The sequence below is a fragment of the Suncus etruscus genome, chromosome 17 (assembly GCF_024139225.1).
Source record: "Suncus etruscus isolate mSunEtr1 chromosome 17, mSunEtr1.pri.cur, whole genome shotgun sequence".
NCBI lineage: Eukaryota > Metazoa > Chordata > Mammalia > Eulipotyphla > Soricidae > Suncus > Suncus etruscus.
This window is the reverse complement of record NC_064864.1, coordinates 46,594,226-46,616,464: the sequence shown is the minus strand read 5'-3', so window position 1 is coordinate 46,616,464 and position 22,239 is coordinate 46,594,226. Positions and strand designations below refer to the sequence as shown.

Here is a 22,239-nt window from a genome sequence, read left to right as displayed (position 1 = left end):
AGTAACAAAAGATGGTTGTAGGTCACACAGCTATTTAAGACCACCCTTAGATGTAACTTGGAAAGAGAGGCATTGGGAAAGCGGGCCCCTCAAAGTTTCCACTAAATTTGATTCTATCTTTCATTTAAAAAAAATGTGGGGGCTTTTGGCCCCCTTCTGGAATGTTCAGGAATCACTTCTACAGGCACTCGGAGAACCATATGGGGCTCCAGAAATGGAAAATTGGGTCAGATAATTGTAAGGCAAGAGCCTTAACCATTGTGCTATCTTCTCTGGCCACTGAGCTTTCACTTTTTCTTTTCAATCTTATTTTAAGCACTGTGGTTTACAAAGATGATTTTGGTAGTGTTTCAAACCTAAAACTACAGCATTATACCCCCCAACAGTGTCCACTTCCATCCACTTGTCTCAGTGTACCCCCTTCGACATCTCAAGCTTTCACTTTCTTTCTTTTTTTTTTTTTTTTTTTTTTTTGATTTTTGGGTCACACCCGGCAGCGCTCAGGGGTTACTCCTGGCTCTAGGCTCAGAAATCACTCCTAGCAGGCTCGGGGACCATATGAGATGCCAGGATTCGAACCACCATCCTTCTGCATACAAGGCAAACATCCTACCTTCATGCTATCTCTCCAGCCCCTAGAGCTTTCACTTTCATTGAAACGTTGGGCAAGACAAAGAGAGAGACACAGTCCAAAGGAGGAAGCTGGACAATGGTGCAGGGCCACAGGAAAGGCTAAAATTTAATTCAGGGCAGCGCCACGGGGAGAGACAATTTACAGAGCTGAGTTTTACCGTGTTTTGCATACAGAGGCCCAACATTGATCCCGGCATCAGTTACTCATAACTTACTCATCACTTATTCAACTTTTGTTGTGATTAAAAAAATAATCATTTTACAGATAAAATGTAGAATCCTAAAATACTGGCACATTCTCTTATTGTGCACAATGCTGAGGTTCTCTTACAATTCACTTTAAAACTGCAATTAAAAATCTACAAAAAAGAAAAAAAATCAACCCACAAAGCTTCTAAAAAAGGAACCCGCAGGCACTCAGAACCTCAAGCACCATGGGGAGCAGCCGCAGGTCCACCAGATGTGGCTTCAAAACCAAAATAAAAAAAAATTTTTTAAATGCTTGGGACTGGAGAAATAGATAGTATAAAGAATGCTTTGCCGTGCACATGGCTGACCCAGGTTCAATATCTGGCACGTCATAATAGTGCCCTATACCCTGCCAGGAGTCAGCCCTGAGCACCATCAGTTGTGCCCTAAAAACCAAAAAGAAAGAAAAAAGAACCTGCATTTCTATGGCTCACACAGTAGCAAGCAGTGACTTGCATCAAGTGACCCCCCTCAAGGAACCAGTGATGCTTGGAGAAGACTACAGAAGTGGCAAACAACTACTGCAGCAAGTCCCCCACATTAATGTCATGACATTCCTCTGGCCCCAACAAGAAGCCTGAGATAAAGCTCAAAGATCAGGATGGTTCCAGCTACCATGCTGAGTTCCAGTCAGAGGCAAGGCATGGAAACCCTCCAAAATTCTCAAGTAAGGAATTGAAACACCTGAATTATCTCAAAAACAAAATTCCCTCCCTCCAAGCAGAGCATGGATGAGCTAGCATCCTGGCAACAATTTTTCACTTAAAAGCTCTGGGATGGGGGCCAGCAAGGTGGCGCTAGAGGTAAGGTGTCTGCCTTGCAAGCGCTAGCCAAGGAAAGGACCACAGCTCGACCCCCCGGAGTCCCATATGGTCCCCCACAAGCCAGGCAATTTCTGAGCGCGTAGCCAGGAGTAACCCCTGAGCATCAAATGGGTGTGGCTCAAACTCCCCCCCCCCAAAAAAAAAAAAAGAACTCTGGGATAAAGTTGTTTCTGGTTTTGTTTCAGTTCTCAGAAAATTCCATTAGCAACACCTTAAGGTGCTTTTCTTTTCTTTTCTTTTTTTATCCTTTTGCACAAAGGACTATGAAACTTAATAGGGTCTCATGACATACACACACACACACACACACACACACATTCACAAACACCAGAAAACAACCCCCCCCCCCCCCACACACACACAGCATTTTAGCCAATAATAGCCCATAGGACTGAAGCACACAGTTTGATTGCAGGAGACTCAGCTTTACTCCCTAAAAAAAGATAATGCTCCCCCAGCAGTGCCAGAATGACCCCAAGCACAGAGTAGCTTCTGAGCACTGCCCCAACAGACATACAAACAAAAAAACCAACTAGGTCATTCATCCTTCCCATAAATTTTAAATACAAAAACTTCTGGAATATATATGACAACAACTCAAACAAAACGGCAAGGAATGGTAGTAAAACTGAAAAGGGCTTTTTATTATTTTGTTTTTGAGCTACACCCAGCATTTCACGGGATTTACTCCTGGCTCTGCAAGATCAAGGATCTATATAGGGTGAAAACTGAACCAGGGTCAGTTGTGCACAAGGCAAGTGCCCTCCTGCTGTATTCTTGCTCCGGCCATAAAACTGGAAAAGACTTCATACCATAGCAGAGATGCTGGTCCTTTTGTCATATGTCACCCAACCCACTGAGTAACATAAGGCAATCTGAATGAGACAGGAAATGCACTTCTCTAGATCTGGACCCAGAGTCCAAACCACAAAGAAAGCTCTAAAACAAAGCTGAAGTAGGCAGACACTACTTTGGGGGTTTAAGGCTTAAGCAGAAGGGGTGGGTAACAAGCCAGAAGTACCTGTGAAAAAGGGTTTCTTGGGGCCGGAGAGATAGCATGGAGGTAAGGCTTTTGCCTTTCATACAGGAGGTCATCGGTTCGAATCCCGGAGTCCCATATGGTCCCCCATGCTTGCCAGGAGCAATTTCTGAGCCTGGAGCCAGGAATAACCCCTGAGCACTGCTGGGTGTGACCCAAAAACCAAAAAAAAAAAAAAAAAAGAAAAAAGAAAAAGGGTTTCTCCATGACAGCAAAAAGCAAAGCAAGCAAGCACAAGCCACTCACTGCCCTCCATCACCTCTTTCCCATCAGAAATGGCACAAAGGACAGCAGTAATTTGCATTTAGTTAACCCAATGTTCTGAGTCCTCACTTTACACAAGATGCAAGAAAGGCCGAGCCTCCCAGGAACACAATAGAGCAACTCCAGGATTAGAAACTCCTTTCCCATGAGCAAATGACAGGTCTGTGAGTGGGTAGCTTCAGGGCCACACCCACCACTGCCAGACAAGCAGAAGGGCTTAGGCTAAAACGATCTGACTAATGTTTCTTATGGAAAGGATAGAGGTTATAATGGCACCCCTAAGAGAGCCGCACCTTTAGGCGCCCCAAATGGTATCAATGAAATCACATCCAAGTGTGAGCCACCAGTGATTCTGGTGTCAAGGTGTCAGTGGACACTGCCATGGCCCAGACATTGCACTAAGGTATGGACCACAACCAGGCAGGCTGGGAATGGAGGCAGAAGTGCATTTCTGTATTGTTTGTTTGTTTGTTTTGAGGGTCATAGCAGGCAGTGCTCAGGACTCACTCCTGACTCTGCACTCAGGGACCATTCCTGATAGTGCTTGGGGACTCCTATGTGGTGCCAAGTATCAAACCCAGGTTGGCCTCGTGCAAGGCAAGCACCCTACCTGCTGAACTATCTCTCTGGCCCCTAAGATTATTTTAAATTGACTCTTATTCACTTAGTCCACACCTGGAGGTTCTCAAAGAACTCCATGTGGTGCTGGAGTTGAACTTCAGTCCACTACATGTAAGGCAAAAGAGCCACATCTCCTGAATGCTCTGTTTGGCCCCTCCAAGCTCCTAACTTTTATCAGCATTGCCCAGAGACTGCTTGGAGGCAGCCATTTCTACGATAAGAGGCCCAGAAACAGGATGTTTCTGCTTTACAGTGAAGTACATGAAAGTGCCCCATTCCACAACCAGTTCTGCATCCCAAGTGTTTTCCACAGCATCCTATTTTCCAGTTGTCTTTCAGTCTTTCTGAGTCCCATTTCTCCCTCGATGGCACTACCCGTCAGCTGTGAAACCCCAATACTGTACCTTGAGGGCGCGCATAGCCAGCCAGGCATGGGGCGGGGACACACAGCTGACGCTCCTGGAGAGCTGAACGAAGAAAATCCACTGACAGGGCCTCCTCATTTTCCCAGGTTTCTTTGAACATTTGTGCAATCTCAGATAAGAGCAGGATTTTTCCAAAAGTTCTCCCTATGCTAGAAATCGAGGGCAAAAGTCATAAGTTAATCTTTCACTGGACAGAGGTTGGAAATAGGTTAAGTGTGTCAAACAAAATGACAAAAGGTTTTTGTTTTTTTTTTGAGGGGAATAGAGAGAAAGCAGTTTGCCATGGGACATTTGGTGAGAATCAAATTACTTAAGACAACTTAGGCCAGAGTGATAGCACAGTGGGTAGGGAGTTAACCTTGCACATGGCCCACATCCTGTATGGCTCCCCTAAGCCTGACAGGGGTCATTTCTGAGCACAGAGCCAGGAGTAACCCCTGAGCATCACCGGGTATTGCCAAAAAAATAAAACAGGCAAACAAACAAAAAAGATTGAAGAACATTCCCTAATTTACTTAATTTTCCATTGTTCCTGTTTGGGGCCACCCATGAAAGCCCTTGGGGGCTCTCCCATCATTCCTGGGGAATCACACGGTGCTGAGAATCAGTCTCAGGCCTCCTGCATGCAAGAGCCCATTGGGCTCTCTTGGCAGCCCTTGCTTAATTTAATTTTCTTTTCTTTTTTTTTTTTTTTGGTTTTTGGGCCACACCCGGCAGTGCTCAGGGGTTACTCCTGGCTGTCTGCTCAGAAATAGCTCCTGGCAGGCACGGGGGACCATATGGGACACCGGGATTCGAACCAACCACCTTTGGTCCTGGATCGGCTGCTTGCAAGGCAAACACCGCTGTGCTACCTCTCCGGGCCCTTAATTTTCTTTTCTTTTCTTTTTTTTTTTTTTTTTTTTTTTTTTTGGTTTTTGGGCCACACCCAGCAGTGCTCAGGGGTTGCTCCTGGCTCAGGAATAGCTCCTGGCAGGCACCCAGGAACATAAGGGATGCCCGGATTTGAATCAACCACCTTTGGTCCTGGGACGGCTGCTTAGCTGCTTGCAAGGCAAATGCCACTGTGCTATCTCTCCAGCCCCTTAATTTTCTTTTTTTTTTTTTCCTTTTTTTTTTTTTTTTTTTTTGGTTTTTGGGTCACACCCGGCGGTGCTCAGGGGTTACTCCTGACTGTCTGCTCAGAAATAGCTCCTGGCAGGCACGGGGGACCATATAGGACACCAGGATTCAAACCAACCACCTTTGGTCCTGGATCAGCTGCTTGCAAGGCAAACAACCGCTGTGCTATCTCTCTAGGCTCTTTAATTTTTTTTTTTTAATTATGAGAATGATGCAAAGAGGAGAAGGTAAAGTTACAGTGGAAGGACAATCGCTCATAAACATAGTTCTCAAAAGAAATCCCCTTGCTGACGCCTAAATATTGAACTTACAGTCAAAGAACATTAAGAAAAATAAGGCAGAAATTTTTTATATTTTTTGGTTTTTCGGCCACACCTGTTTGATGCTCAGGGGTTACTCCTAGCTAAGCACTCAGAAATTGCCCCCAGCTTGGGGGGACCATGTGGGACATCAGGGGATCGAACCGCGGTCCTTCCTTGGCTAGTGCTTGCAAGGCAGACACCTTACCTCTAGTGCCACCTTGCTGGCCCCCTTAATTTTCTAATAATATTATTACCCCCCTTCTAGGGGCCGGAACAATAGCACAGCGATAGGACATTTGCTTTGCATGTGGCTGACCCAGGACGAACTCAGGTTCAATCCCAAACATCCCATATAGTCACCCGGGCCTGCCAGAAATAATTTCTGGGGCCGAGTGATAGCACAGTGGTAGGGCATTTGCCTTGCACGCGGTTGACTTGGGACAGACAAGGGTTTGATCCCGGCATTCCATATGGTCCCCGAGCCTACCAGGAGTGATTTCTGAGCACGGAGCCAGGAGTAAACCCTGAGCACTGCCGGGTGTGCCCCAAAAACAAACACACAAAAATAAAGAGTGATTTCTGAGCACACGGCAGGAGTAATCCCTGAGCACTGCCGGGTGTAGCCAAAAAAATAAAAAATAAAAAAAAAATAATAGTCCTTCTAAATGTTCATGTTCTATAGCCATGTAAAATTTCATATAGCTGGGACTGGAGAGATGGCACAGCAGTAGGGTGTTTGCCTTACACGCAGCTAATCCAGACAAATCCCGACATCCCATATGGTCCCCTGGGCCCGCCATGAGCGATTTTTGAGCACAGAGCCAGGAGTAACCCCTGAGCGACACCGGGTGAGACCCAAAAACAAACAAAAATTCATATATTTATAGTCACGCTGATTTTTCCTTTGCATAAATAATAAATTCTCAAAAGCAAGATCTTAACCTGTAACTTTAAGACATCTCTGTCTAGGGGCCATAGCGATAGCACAGTGGTAGGGCATTTGCCTTGCACGCAGCTGACCTAGGACCGACTTTAGTTCGATCCCCAGCATCCTATTTGGTCCCCCAAAGTCAGGGGTGATTTCTAAGCGCATAGCCAGGAGTAAACCCTGAGCATCACCAGGTGTGGCAAAACAACAACAATAACAACAAAAGGCATCTCTGAATGGGCTAAACATGCTTAATCCCCAGCACCACAGGGTCCTCCAAGCACTGCCCGGAGTAGCCGCTGAGATCTGTGCCAGCCTCTAAGCACCACTGGGTAAGGTCCCTTCCCCCAAATAGTCATTACTGTTGACTTTCCTAAGGGCATGATAAAGCATGTGGTTTTATGTTAAGGAACAGAATTCTTTTATCCAGGGGTCTCAAACTCAATTTACCTAGGGAGCGCAGCAAAGTCGCGGTGATCCTTGAGTGCAAAGTCAATAGTAAGCCTTGAACATTGGGGGTGTGTGACCCAAACAACTAAAACAAAACAAAACAAAAAAACGATTCCTCTAGGGCAGGGCCACAAAATGTTGTACAGAGGGCCGCAAACGGCCTGCGGGCCACGAATTTGAGACCCCTAGAGAGTCTAACAGAACTATTTGTGGCTGAAATGATATGAAGTCTGCAACTGCTTCAAAATGACCTCTCTGGGGATGAGTGGAAATAAAAATGAGCATCAAGAGATAAAACAAGGACAGTGGCGAGGATAAACTGAAGCTGACTGAGGGGTACATGGGGCTCATTATTCCATGCTCTATTTTTTGTCTGTGGTTTTAAATTCTTTTTTTTTTTTTTTTTTAGTTTTTGGGTCACACCCGGCAGTGCTCAGGGGTTACTCCTGGCTGTCTGCTCAGAAATAGCTCCTGGCAGGCACGGGGGACCATATGGGACACCGGGATTCGAACCAATCACCTTTGGTCCTGGATTGGCTGCTTGCAAGGCAAACGCCGCTGTGCTATCTCTCCGGGCCCGGTTTTAAATTCTTCATTAAAAAAATGTACAAGGAATGATACCTATTCTTTTTTTTTTTTGGTTTTTGGTTTTTGGGTCACACCCGGCAGCGCTCAGGTGTTACTCCTAGCTCTATGCTCAGAAATTGCTCCTGGCAGGCACGGGGGGGGGGGGGGGGGGGGATAAGGAATGCCAGAATTCGAACCACTGTCTTTCTGCAATGACAGGCAAACACCTTACCTCCATGCTATCTCTCCGGTCCCGATACCTATTCTTGACCCAAAATTATATTAAGCTTTTAAAAGAACTACGTATGGAAGGAGCTGGGAGTGGGCTCAGCAGTAAAGCATTTGTGAGGCCCTGGGTTCAAATGCAGGAAGGGAGGGGGGAAAGGAAGGAAGGGAGGAAGGGAGAAAAAGGGAAAGGGAGGAGAAAGAAGTAAATGGAGGGAGGAAGATAAGGAACTGGAGGGAAGAAAAATGGAAAATCAAAGAGAATAGAGGAAAGAAGAAGAGAAAGAGAAGGAAAGGGAAATGGCAAGGAAAGGATAGAAGGGGAGGGAAGAGAAGGAAAAGACTAATGAACACCAAAGGCTCAAGCAACCAAAAATATAGATAAACTGGATCTCAATTACAAAGGGGGGGGGGACGGATAGCATGGAGGTAAGGCATTTCCCTTTCATACAGAAGAAAGTCATTGGTTCGAATCCTGGCACCCCATATGGTCCCCCGTGCCTGCCAGGAGCAAGTTCTGAGCGTGGAGCCAGGAGTAACCCCTGAGCACTGCCGGGTGTGACCCAAAAAAAAAGCCTGTGCTTCAAGGATACCATCAGAACATGAAAAATGAGACAACAGTAGAGACTGGAAACTACTGACATTACTGATAAGTGGCTCACACAGCTTCCTCACTGGGGGGCAGGGTGCGGAGTGGGGAGCATTCTCAGAGGCTGCCTGAAATGCACGTACATCATCATCTACAGAAGGACACAAATTTCTTTGGTTTGTTTTTATTTTGCTTTTTGATTTTTGGGCCATAGTTGAAGTACTCAAGGGTCACTCCTGGCAGGGCTTTGGGGGATGCAGTATCAGGGATCTACTCAGGACCAGCCAAAGACAAGAGCCCTTGTCTTATGTCTCCAGCCCTGGGATTTAAGATAATTGTTTTTAGGGGGGAGCCCACTCCCGGCGACACTCAGGGATTACCCTGGCTCTGCTCTCAGGAAACACTCCCGGCAGGCTCAGGGGACCTGTTAGTCCTGGGTTGGCGCTTTCGAGGCAAACACCCTACTGCTGTGCTTCTCTACGGCCCTCTCCAGCCCCCTTGACAGACTTTAAACTAGGCTTTATTTAAATCCCAGCATTCCATATGGTCCCCCGAGCCTGCCAGGAGCGATTTCTGAGCAGAGAACCAGGAGTAACCCCTGAGCGCCGCCGGGTGTGGCCCAAAAAAACAAACAAAAAAAAAGTCTGTCACAGTTCCACAGTTCCACAGAGTATCCCCAAGCATCCTTATGTGCAGCCTTGGAAGTCCCCAACACTACCAGGATTGGCCAGGGAATCCCCAACACTCCAAGGTCAACATACTTGCCATCATAAGGCCCTTGAACTGCAGCACAGTTTTGGTTAGCCAAGAATCACCAGTGAGGACCCCAGGCCACCTAAGCACCACTTGGGAGGGTCTCCCAATTTCTAAATAAATAAAGGTCAATGGCAAGACAGAGAAAGCACTCAACAGTTGAGATTTATGCATTGCATGTAGGAGGCTCCCAATTGATCCCCAAAACTGAGTGTTTCCCCAACTAAAACATAATTAGGGGGCTGGAGCAATAGCACAGTGGGTAGGTTCTATGCCTTGCACACGGCTGACTTGGGTTCGCTCCCTGACATCAATATGGGTTCCCCAACCCTGCCAGGATTGATTTTCTGAGCGCAGACCCAGGAATAACTGGCCAGGTGTGACCCCCCCAAAAAAAAAAAAACCAAAACATAATTAAACAGATAAATAAAGACCAGCCTCTCCCAAGGCAATATCTCTCTAGACCTTTCCCTTCAACCGGAAAAGAGACATGAGCAAAGGACCCAATAGACGTTTCTCCCCAAGATCTACTAACCAAGGCAGTTCAGCAATAGAACACTTGTCTTGCAAATGCTCTTCTTCATCCATGAGGCCTTGAGTTTGGTTCCTATCACCTCCAAAACAAACACTGAAAAAAAAATCTATAAATGCCAACCAGAACCTAAAATATATGTTTAGCTGGGCCAAAGGAATAGCTCAGTGGTAAGGCATTTGCCTTGCATGCGGCTGACCCAGGACAGACCTAGGTTCAATCCCCAGTGTCCCATCTGGTCCCCCAAGCCAGGAGCAATTTCTGAGCACATAGCCGGGAGTAACCCCTGAGAATCATGGGTGTGGCCCCAAATAAAAAATATATATATATATGTTTAGCTTTACTCTGTTACACTAATGCAAATCAAGGTCATAACTAGGTATTATACAATACCTACCAAACAACAACAAGCTGTAGAAAGGTTGGAATTTCAAACACTATTAGCAGAGGTGTAAATGCTGCTACTGTTTTGGAAAGGAGTCTGACAGTTCTTCAAAAACTTCCAATAGCATCACAAGAATATAAGACCCAGCAATTCTACTTTTAGATATATAACCTAGAACAAAAACATTTATCCCCACAAAAACTTGTAAATCAATGGGCAAAGCTACATTTCAATTGCCCAAAGGTAAGAAGAATTCAAATGTCTCTCACTTGCTGAAAAAGAAATAAAATCCATGATAGCCATAAGAGTGGACTATTTAGGGGGCATGAAAAGAAAGGAAGCATTAGCACATGCCTTCATGTGAGAGATTCGGGGCACACAGAGACAGAATAGGGAGGATGGCAGGGGAGAGTGCAATCAAGTACACAAGTCTCCTGCTGGGGGGTGAGAAACACGTTCTGAAATAAGATGGAGATAGATGAAAGTAAGCCAAGCTGAAAACCCAGTCTGCAAACCACTGAACTGTACTCTAAAAGGATAGAATTTATGGTATATTAATTTTTTCTTGGCGTTCAGGCCACACCCAGTGGTACTCGGGTTATTCCTGGTTCTGAGCTCAGGGATCAGTCCTGACAGATTCAGGGGACATTTTTTTTTCTTCTGGTTTTTAGGATACATCCAGCAGCACTCAGGAGTTACTCCTGGCTCTACGCTCAGAAATCGCTCCTGGCAGGTTCAGGGGACCATATGAGCTGTCAGGATTTGAATCACCATCCTTCTGCATGCAAGGCAAACGCCTTACCTTCATGCTTATCTCTCCAGCCCCTCAGGGGACGATTTGGGATGCCGAGGATAAAACCTGGAGTTGGCCATGTGCAAGCCAATCGCCTTACCCACTGTACTCCAGGCCCTATATGAATTCTCTCTCTCTCTTTCTCTTATCTCTCCTATCTCTCCTCTCTCCCTCTCTCTTTCTCTCTCTCACACACAGACCCTCTAAGAAATCATCCAGACTTCCCACGCCAAAAGCTGAGCACTCCCCATCCGTGATAACAGCCCCCACTTTCCTCACTCCTGAAAATCTAGAATAGCAGTGTCATGTACAGCTGAGCTGCTGGAAAAAAAGCTAAGTAAGCCCATACTTCCTTATTAGAACAAAAACACAGGAAAACCCTCTCCTCTGACTGCCATTTGCTATTATGCAAAGTGGGATTAGGAGTCTACTGGTATATGTTCTTCTTAAATTCCTCCTCTGGAAACATGTCTTAGTTAGGGAATAGGGAAGCCTTCAGAAAGCTCCCCCCAAATTTAAAAAGTTAAAAAGTCAGGGTCTAGGGGCCAGAGCGGTGGCACAAGCAGTAGGGTATTTGCCCTGCACTCACTAACCTAGGACGAGCTGCGGTTCGATCCCCTGATGTCCCATATGGTCCCCCAAGCCAGGAGTGATTTCTGAGCGCATAGCCAGGAGTAGCCCCTAACCATCACCGGGTGCGGCTCCCCCAAAATAAGTCAGGATCTAACTTTTACAGAATAATTATTATGAGGAAGGCTCTATTCTATAGACGTTGGTTCGAATTTTGGCTCATACCCAGTGATACTCAGGAATTACTCCTGGTGGTGCTCAGGGGACCATATGGGACACTGGGGATTAAACCCACATTGGTCGCATGCAAGACAAACCCACTGTATTTTTTTTTTTTTTTGGTTTTTTGGGCCACACCCAGCTATGCTCAGGGGTTACTCCTGGCTGTCTACTCAGAAATAGCTCCTGGCAGGCACGGGGGACCATACAGGACACCAGGCTTCGAACCAACCACCTTTGGTCCTGGATCGGCTGCTTGCAAGGCAAACGCCGCTGTGCTATCTCTCCGGGCCCAAACCCACTGTATTTATTTATTTATTTAAACTGTGTTAAATACCTACTGTGTTTATCGCTCCAATTCCTATAAGGCTTTGGAAATATTCACTAAACAGTCACAATAATTCAATAAAGCAGGTGATATTAAGCTCATTTCACAGATGTGAAAGTTGAGGTAAATAGCACAAAGTTACATGGGAACATTCTGGCTCTAGAGTAAACATTTCTCAGTGCCATGTTCAAGTATCCTTAGTCCAGGAAGGCTCCCACAGCAGGGCTGGTCCTCACTCAGCCATTAGCTAACATCTCAAGGCTGCCTGCCTGTAGCTTACATCTGTCCATCAGTACCTTCCCAGGTACTACCCAGCCTAGGGTATCTCTGCTCCATGACAAAGGGTAGTGGTTGGCAGCCAAAGAGGAGATGGAAAATAAGTTAGAGATTCAAGGGGTTTTATGGTTAGGAGGGGTACATCCAATGGTGATCAGGGCTTATTCCTGGCTCTGTGCTCAGGGATCACTCCAGGCAGGGCTTAAGGGAACATACATGGTACCAGGGATTCATAGTTTTAAACTGTATTCAAGTCCCAAAGAGCTATAATACTCTAACATCTCAGTTAGAAAGTCAAGAATTAACTTCCTTTCTCATTAATAAACAATAAGCTACTAAGAGAAAAAAAAAACATTATCTGATCATTAAGTCAAGTTGTGGTTTGATTTGCTGTCATTTCTGGGTTTAGTTGGCTTTTAACACATCTGGTGTGAGAGACCATGTGGAATAAGAGATGAGGAAATAATGCAGAAAAGGCAGCATGTAGAATTTCAAAAGACACAATTTTTTTGTCTTGTTTTGTCTTGAGGGCCACACTCAACAATGCTTGGGGATTACTTCTGGCTCTCAGCTCAGGAATCATTCCTGGTGGGGCTTAGGGGGATCATATGGAATGCCAGAGATAGAAGCCAGGTCAGTTGTATGCAAGCAACCACTTTACCCACTGTATTATCTCACATTCTCTAAAGACACACATATTTACTCCATGAAAACATGCCTCTGAACTGCAAGAATATGGAATAAAATAGTAGGACAACATAAGATTTGCCTTGCTTGATATTTCATCTACTTATCTGTTTTTTTTTTGTTTTTTTGGGTGGGGGGAAGCACTACAGCAGGTGGTGCTTACTCCTGGCTCAAAGCTCCTGCATGGCTAGGAGACCATACAGGGTGGCAGAGATCAAACCCAGGTCATCCATGTGGAAGACAAAAACATTACACACTGCATTATCTCCCTGGCCTCCTCACTTGATTTTTGTTTGTTTGTTTGTTTGTTTGTTTGTTTTGGGGGGATCCACAGAGTTACTCCTGACTCTACACTCAGAAATTGCTCCTGGCAGGCTGTCTGTTGTGGGTTGGCCAAATACCCTACTGCTGTGTGTGTGTGTGTGTGTGTGTGTGTGTGTGTGTGTGTGTGTGTGTGTGTGTGTGTGTGTGTGTCAGGGTGAGTCCCCCGCCACACACACACACACACCCCTGCCACAGAAAAACCCAGCAGCCTCTGCCCACACATGCTGTCCCCCTGGCAGAAAAATGGCCCAGATCCTCTATCAAACTGAAAGAAAATGATGGCTCCGGAAACTTCCCAGGTAGTCTGGTTCAGACTGATGCCTCTGTGGCATTTCAGAGTAGGTGGGAGCAGATTCCCCTTTCTGCAAGCACCACAGTAGCCCAGCGCCACACCCTGTACCCTCAGACAGAAATAGCCCAATTCTACAACTTAAGCATATCAAACTTCAAGCAGTTGTTTTGGATCTATAAATCCTGGACCATTTGTGACTCCTTTTTTTGTTTTTTGTTTTGTTTTTGGGTCACACCCAGCAGCACTCAAGGGTTCCTCCTGGCTCTACGCTCAGAAATTGCTCCTGGCACGCTTGGGGGACCATATGAGATGCCTGGATTCGAACCACCAACCTTCTGCATGAAAGGCAAACGTCTTATCTCCATGCCATCTCTCCAGCCCCCATTTGCGGCTCCTTTGACACATCAAATTTTCATAGTAGTCAGCCCTGTAGTATCAGGAAATCTGATGGGAGAGTTACATAGTAATATGCCCAACCTCAGTGAGTCTAAACAGTAACACAATGTAACACAGTAGACTCAACTAGCACCAACCACAGCCTAGAAAATCCTCAGACATTGACTTTAGTAACACCAGTAATACTTTAGTAACAAGTATTTAAATTTAACCCTTGTTTATCTAAATGATATTTTTTGGGGATGTCACACCCAGCAGTGTTCAGGGGTTACTCCTGGTTCTGCACTCAGAAGTTGCTCCAGGTACGCTCAGGGAACCCTATGGGATGCTGGGATTCGAACCGGGGTCCGTCTTGTGTTGACTGCCTGCAAGGCAAACATCTTCCCACTGTGCTATCACTCTGGCCCCATCTAAAATTTTGATACTTCCATTTGTCTTTGTGTTGAAACAAATAATATGAAGTAAGCTTGTTTGTGTCTGCAAAGAAGCAAACTATGATGGTGGTGGGAATTTGGGGACAGTACACTAGTTGCTGGTGGTGGCATTGGAGTTTGAACATTTAATGTCTGAAATGACTATATTATGAGCAACTTGGTAATTCACAGTGTTATAATTAAAATTTAAATAAATAAATAAATAAATAAATAAATAAATAAATAAATAAATAAATAAGAAGGGGTGTGAGCCCAAGTGAGCATTGTGAAGAGAAAGATGATGGAGTTGCAGTGGCAGGAGGTGCAACCTCTAGCAAGCATAAGCACCACCACACATAAGCATCTCAGCAAGCCACCCAACTCCATGCTGTGACTAAGAATGTGAGCCTCGGGGGCCAGAGCAATAACACAGCAGTAGGGTTTTTGCCTTGCATCCAGTTAACCTAGGACCTAGGTGGTTCAAATCTAGCTAACCTAGGTGGTTCAAATCAGCTAACCTAGGTGGTTCAAATCCCGGATCCCACATGGTCCCTGAGCTTGCCAGAAGCAATTTCTGAGCGCAGAGCCAGGAGTAACCCCTGAGGGCAGCCGGATATGACCCAAAAACCAAAATAAAAAAGTGAATAAAGCAGAGACCTCGGAAGATAGCTGAATACAGGAGTGTCCACACAGGGATCTAGCCATCTCCAAGTCAGAGAGGGTGACGTGCTCTGCCTCCCACATAGGGTTAGACTTGTTTGCACTTTCCTTACCTCCCAGGTAGTTTCCACACGGCATGCCAGATTTTTGGTTAGGGGCTTTTTGTTTGTTTGTTTGTTTTTTTTTTGTTTTGTTTGTTTTTTTCTCCACCTAGTGGAACTGCAAAGCATGGATGGAAAAGGTGGTTGCCAGCTATCAAAACTCCCTGTGATTGAGTGACTTTCCCCTGTCTGCATTTGAAAGAGTGGGGTCAGGAATGAAGCCACATCAATTTCCCCAAACCATCTGATAGCAATTTAATATCCAAGATATACAAGGCACTGGTAGAGTTTAACAAGAAATAAAACATGCAACCCCATCAAAAAGGGGAGAGGAGATGAACAGAAACTTCCTTGAGGAAGAAATACAAATGGCCAAAAGGTACACGAAAAAATGCCCACATTAGTAATCACCAGGGAAATGCAAATAAAAAAGATAGTGATATATCTCTCACACTACAGAGACTGGCACACATCACAAAAAAAAAAAAAAAAAAACAAGAACAACCAGTGCTGGCACGGATATGGGGAAAGGACTCTCATTCACTGCTGGTGGGAATGGCAAATGGTATCATTTTTGTGGGGAAAAACAATGTGGACATTGTTTAAAAAACTAGAAACTGAGCTCCTATATGGCCCAGTGATACAGCTCCTAGCAATATACCCTATGGGCCTAAAAAAAAATGCAGAAAAGGCATCTGCACTCCTTCATTCATTGCTGCACATTTACAATAGCCAGAATCTGGAAACAACTCAAGTATGTGCCTGAGAACAGATGAGTGGATAAAGGAACTGTGGTACATCTACACAATAGAATACTACACAGCTGTTAGAAAAAAATGAAGTCATGAAATTTGCTCATACATGGATAGACATGGGGAGTATTATGCTAAGAGAAATGAGTTAAAAGGAGAGGGAGGGGCCGGGCGGTGGCGCTAAAGGTAAGGTGCCTGCCTTGCCTGCGCTAGCCTTGGACGGACCGCGGTTCGATCCCCCGGTGTCCCATATGGTCCCCCAAGCCAGGAGCAACTTCTGAGCACATAGCCAGGAGTAACCCCTGAGCATTACCGGGTGTGGCCCAAAAATCAAAAAAAAAAAAAAAAAAAAGGAAAGGGACAAACATAAAATGATCACATTCATTCTGGTATAAAAAAAAAAAAAAAAAAGGGGCCGGGCGGTGGCGCTCGAGGTAAGGTGCCTGCCTTACCTGCGCTAGCCTAGGAGACGGACCGCGGTTCGATCCCCCGGCGTCCCATATGGTCCCCCAAGCCAGGAGCGACTTCTGAGCGCATAGCCAGGAGTAACCCCTGAGCGTCACCGGGTGTGGCCCAAAAACAAAAAAAAAAAAAAAAAAAAAAAAAAAAAAACAGCATGAGAATACTAACCAAAGACAATAGAAATGAGGGCCAGGAGGAATGGTTCATGGGAGGAAGCTTGCCAAAAAGGGGAAGAAGAGGAATACAGTTAGGGCAGAGAAGGGACCAATATGACGATAATAATTGGAAATGATCACTCTGGACAAGAACTGGGTACTGAAAGGAGATAAAGTGATATGATTGCCATCCTTACAGTAGAAGTGTCTAAAAGGGAAAAACAGATGGGGCTGGAGAGATAGCACAGCAGTAGGGCATTTGCCTTGCAAGCAGCTGACCCAGGACAGATGGTGATTCGAATCCAGGCATCCTATATGGTCCCCTGTGCCTTCCAGGAGTAATTATTTCTGAGCAGAGAGCCAGGAGTAACCCCTGAGCGATGTGTGTGGCCCAAAAACCAAACCAAACGAAAACAAAAGACAGGGCAGAGAAAGGGAAGAGAAGGAAGAGAGAGAGCGAGAGAAGAGAGAGTAGTGTTAGTCATAGGGGTAGGATGGGGGACAGTGGCAAGAAATGTTCATTTGTGAAGGAATGGGTTTCAGAATATTTATGACTGAAACTCAACATGAACAACTTTGTATCTGTGTATCTCAGTGATTCAACTTAAAAAAAAGGAATGAGGGCCCGGAGAGATAGCACAGCGGCGTTTGCCTTGCAAGCAGCCAATCCAGGACCAAAGGTGGTTGGTTCGAATCCCGGTGTCCCATATGGTCCCCCATGCCTGCCAGGAGCTATTTCTGAGCAGACAGCCAGGAGTAACCCCTGAGCATAGCCGGGTGTGGCCCAAAAACCAAAAAAAAAAAAAAAAAAAAAAAGAATGAACCCACACCACTGCACTGCCAAGATGTTATTGTTCTCTTGAGTGTTAGTCATGCCCTGTTCTCATGGTAGGAGTTGGGTCACACCTGTCTGTGCTCAGGGCTTGTTCCTGGCAATGCTGGGGTATCAGGGATAAACCAGAAATGGCAACATTCAAGGTAGAGCCTTAACCCTTACACTATCTCTACAGCCCTTCAAAGGTCATTTATTATGGGGAGATGGGGACCACATCTGGTGGTGGTGCTCAGCATTCAGAGGACCATATGGGTGCCAGGGACCAACTTAGATCTGCCATATGCAAGGCAAGAGCCTTACCCACTGTGCTATCACTCTGGCCCACTCAAGCATCAGTTTTAACAACCCAAGTAAAGGAAAGGAAGAGCTCTTTGGAATTTCGGGAATGTGGATGTGGTCAAACTTTCAAATGGCAGTTGAAAATTTTAATCCAAAACCATCCAAGATGGTGGTTTTTAACCTTTGTAAGGCTCAGGACTTGCATTGAGACACCCACCGTCTGTAGAGAGTGGATTGCTCAGGGAGCTGAATGCGTTAGCTTTGATTCTCCCCACTGCCAGGAAGAGCCCTTGTACCACCAGGTGTGGAGCAAATCCTCCTCCCACAGTAAAAAAGAAGTATGGGTCAGAAAGATAGTACATTGGAAAAGGTGTTTGCCTGGCACACAATGGTTCCAGGCTAGATTCCCACCATCTACACATCCTATCAGGACTGATTACTGAGTGCAGAGCCAGAAGGAAGCCCTGAGAATTGCTGGGGTGGCAAAAATGGGGGAGAGGTAGCCAGCAAGTGCCCAATAGCCACAGAAGGTGCAGCATCTGGGAGCAGTAAAGGGAGGGTTGGACGTTACACAGCCACCCTAGGCCAGGTCAGTCTCCCAGTGACCCTGAGAGCATTTGGAGGCTACTGCAGGTTGAACATATGGGAGAAGAAAACAGCAGTTAGAAAAATGAGCACAGGGTCAAGGGCTGGAATGGGGAAAGGAACCAGCTCTAAGAATATGAATGACGGGGCCGGGCGGTGGCGCTGGAGCTAAGGTGCCTGCCTTGCCTGCGCACGGACCGCGGTTCGATCCCCCGGCGTCCCATATGGTCCCCCAAGAAGCCAGGAGCAACTTCTGAGCGCATAGCCAGGAGTAACCCCTGAGCGTCACAGGGTGTGGCCCAAAAACCAAAAAAAAAAAAAAAAAAAAAAGAATATGAATGACTCAGTCCCCACTGGTTATGGGACAAGGGAGGACATGGAGAAAAGAAAGTCCTTGCCACCAGGCTTACACCAGGCAAAAACAAACAAGTCGTTCAAATGAAACCACAAATGGCCAGAACTGGTATGGCTGGTAGAGTAGTTGCCTTGCATGCAGCTGACCTGGGTTTGAACCCCAGCATCCCACAGGGTCCCCAAGTACTACCAGGAGTGATTCCAGAGCGCAGAGCCAGGAGCAACCCCTGAGAACCTCCGGGTGCGGCCCAACATCCAAAAATAATTGAAATGAAATGAAACCACAAGGGCAAACCACAGTGAGAGGAAAGAAAGTTCAAGATGAGGTGAAAAAGGGAGGTTCACCTGCCTGCTGAACCGCAGACTGAAAAAAATCAGCTTTAATCCGAACTTCTGACACTGGCTGACAGAGCAGAGCTGACTGCGACCAAATGTCAACAGACCCGAGAGTGAGCGGCACTGCCCACCCAGGCCTGCCCACACCCACCCTTTACCTCAACCTGCTGACACTCTGAAGCTGGAGCTACCTTGGGCATGGAGGATGGTGAGCACCAGGCCTCCATCTAGGAGAAGCCTGGGGTATTATCAAGTTGGGACAACCACAGATGTGCCTAGACACAGATGAATGCCTTGGGGAAAAGGCAAAAAAACTGCCCCCAGCTGAGTAACCATGATTGTAAACACACAGAATCCTCAGGACAATGGCCTCTGGGAATTGGAGAGCACAACAGGGAAAGCCCTTGCCTTGCATGTGGCTAACCCAGGTTTGATCCCGGCCCTCCATCTACTGCCTTGAGTCAGGCCAGGAGTGATCCCTGAGCACAGAGGCAGGTGTGATCACTGAGCACTGCCAGGTGTGGCCTAAAAAAGGAAAGGAAGAAAGAAAAGGATAGAAGAGACCTCTAGATACAGTAAGATCACAGGTACAAACCTGTCATAACATTGTCTGATGTAACAGAGGCACCTACAATAAGAGGAGTGCTAATTATCTTCTTATTTAATAACCATTAAACAATTACGAGTCTTAAGTATAATAATTATCCTTTTATTTATTTTTTTTCTGGGTCACACCCGGCAGTGCTCAGGGTTACTCTTGGCTCTAGGCTCAGAAATCACTCCCGGCAGCTCGGGGGACCATATAGGATGCCGGGATTCAAACCACTGTCCTTCTGCATGCAAGGCAAAATGCCTTACCACTGTGTTATCTCTCTGGCCCCATAATTATCCTTTTACTTTACAACTAACAAGGTAAGTAAAAGGTGAATACTCGCACTGTCCCTCTTTTATAGATGAGTAAACTGAGAAACAAAGAGATTATGTAACTTGCTCAAGGACAGAGCACAGAGTGCAGCAGTGCTGCTCACACTACTGTCCCACTCACACTGGAAAGGGTTAGGACTGCCTTGTCTCAGTTCAGCTGGGAGTCACACAAAAAGTTTAGACATAAAGTTATCAGATGATCCAGTGGTTCCATGGTTAAGAGGACACCCCGGAGACATTAAAGCATGTGTCTACATGAACACTTATGCCCACATGTCCAAGTCGTGTTCTTTATGATAGCCTCCAATGCCCATCAATTGAGAAAAACATGAAGAAAAAGAGATAGCATAGCGACAGCTATTTGCCTTGCACACAGCCAACCCAGAACAGATGGTGGTTTGATTCCCAGCATCCCATATGGTCTCCTCTGCGTGCCAGGAGTAATTTCTGAGTGCAGAGCCAGGAGTAACCCCTGAGCATTGCCAAGTATGACCCAAAAACCAAAAAAAAAAGTATGAAGGGACCCAGGAGTACCAGGAGTAGTTCTGTGGCTAAAGCACCTGTCTTGGGAACCCAAGGTCTCAAGTTTATCCCCAGAGCCACTGTAGAGCTCAGCACAATCCCCACAGCCCTACTGGGATCTCTGCACTGCAGGCAACTTCTGGCTGATGTGAGTGCTTCATGCATGGTAGCGTGCAGCTACCAGTAAACACACTGGCCAGGAAGTACAACCCTAGGTTAGCTTGGATATGAGCACCAGAAAGTACACAGCAACACACTTTTTTTTCCTACAGCAACACACTTAAAGGGGGACAGAGACCAGGCAAGCACCTGTGCAGGAACATAGTGACAGAAGTGGGACCCCTGCCAGCACCAAAACCAAGTCTGCACAAGATGCCAGTCACAGTAGTAGCAACAGCAATGCTGAGATGCAGAATACTTGCTGGCCCTACATATAGTTTTGGGTCACCTGTTATATGACAATGCCCTTCCGCTGGGCTATTGCTCTGGCCTCCACATAGTTTTAAAAGCTGAATCCAAAAAGAGAGCTCCAGTGGTAGAGCACATACCCAGCATGAGTGAATCCACAAGTTTGATTCCCTAAACCCACATGGCCCCAGAGCACCACCAACAAGGCCCCTCTAAAATTATATTGGGAGACTGTAGTGATATACAGTGGGTGTGGGTAAGGCTTTGCATGTGGTTGAACCAAGTTTGATCCCCAGTATCCCGTATGTTCCCCCAAAGCTTACCAGAGATAATTCCTGTGTGTAGAGCGAGGAGTAAACCCTTGAGCACCTCTGGTTGTGGTCTCAAAACAAAAGAAAAAAAAATGTATTGGGACCAGAGAGATAACACAGAGGGTTAGGCACTTGCCTTACACATGGTCAACTCCTTCATTCCTTGGTACCACATATGATCGCCTGAACACAGAGCCAGGAGTAAACCCTGAGCACACCCTAAACCCCCCAAAAAAGTCTTCAGCGATAAATCTTTTTGTGAATGATAGTACCAGTCAAACTTGAAACCAAAAAATTCAGCATTACAATTTCAATTCCTAGCAGGCATATTGCTGGAAGGGCCAGAATTAACCATTTGCATGCAGGAGCCATGGGTTTGATCCCCAGCACTGTTTGGTCCTTCACCCCAAACCCCCACTGCAGGACACAACCCCGAGCACCCATCCAGGAGCTGCTTTTAAACAATTATAAAAATTTGGATCCTCAGTTATCCTAGATATTTTTCTTTTCTTTGAAATAAAATAGTCTCTTTTTTTGTTTTGTTTTGTTTTGTTTTGGGGCCACACCCAGCGGTGCTCAGGGGTTACTCCTGGCTGTCTGCTCAGAAATAGCTCCTGGCAGGCACGGGGGACCATATGGGACACCGGGATTCGAACCAACCACCTTTGGTCCTGGATTGGCTGCTTGCAAGGCAAACGCCGCTGTGCTATCTCTCCGGGCCCATAAAATAGTCTCATGGATAGTGAATACTGATTTTAAGGAGAAAAATGGGATTCTCCTGAGAGAAAGGCCCGAGTAGAGTGGCATCCCTATGAAATAGGCAACCTGGGGTGGAGCAGGCAAAGTAAAAGAGAGGTGAAGCACCCGTACTAGTTGCAAGGGACACCAGAGTGGAGTACTTCTCCAAGCCCATTTCAAAAGCTCAAAAGCCACCACCTGTGTTTCAAAGAACAAGGAATGTGCTGTCCCCATCCTGGCTCTGTACCATTTTCAACAGGAAACAAGCACATCAGGTCCCCTCAGTTTTGCTAATTGTAAACCACTGACTGGGAGAGGGCAATTGAATACCTGAAATAGGTTTGAAGCTAGATGACTTTTTCTTTAAGGCAAAAATCCAGAGGAGGCCAGAGATCATATAGTAGTAGGGCATTAGTCTTGTACACAGCTAGCTCAGAATCAATCCCTGGCATCCCTTATGGTCCACCAAGCACCACCATAATTCCTGAATACAAAGCCAGAAGTAACCTCTGAGCATCGCTAGGTATGGCCCCCAGAAACAAACAAAAATCCCACTTCCACCATGACTAATACATACTTTTTAAAATTCAAGGACTGGAGCAATAAGTACA

General features: G+C 46.0%; 1 protein-coding gene across 2 annotated transcripts in view; it reads right to left on the bottom strand.

Moving 5' to 3' along the window:
* The window catches only part of WBP1L (WW domain binding protein 1 like), a 76,222-nt gene that overhangs the window by 50,032 nt on the left and 3,951 nt on the right, over positions 1-22,239 (bottom strand). Inside the window, exon 2 of one of the 2 annotated variants that reach the window (XM_049764307.1) lies at positions 4,035-4,204. The exons of the other annotated variant lie outside the window; for it this stretch is intronic. Coding sequence (XP_049620264.1) covers positions 4,035-4,133 — 99 coding nt within the window. The 5' untranslated portion in view covers positions 4,134-4,204. The remainder of the gene's footprint in view (positions 1-4,034; positions 4,205-22,239) is intronic. 2 annotated transcript variants of the gene reach the window in all.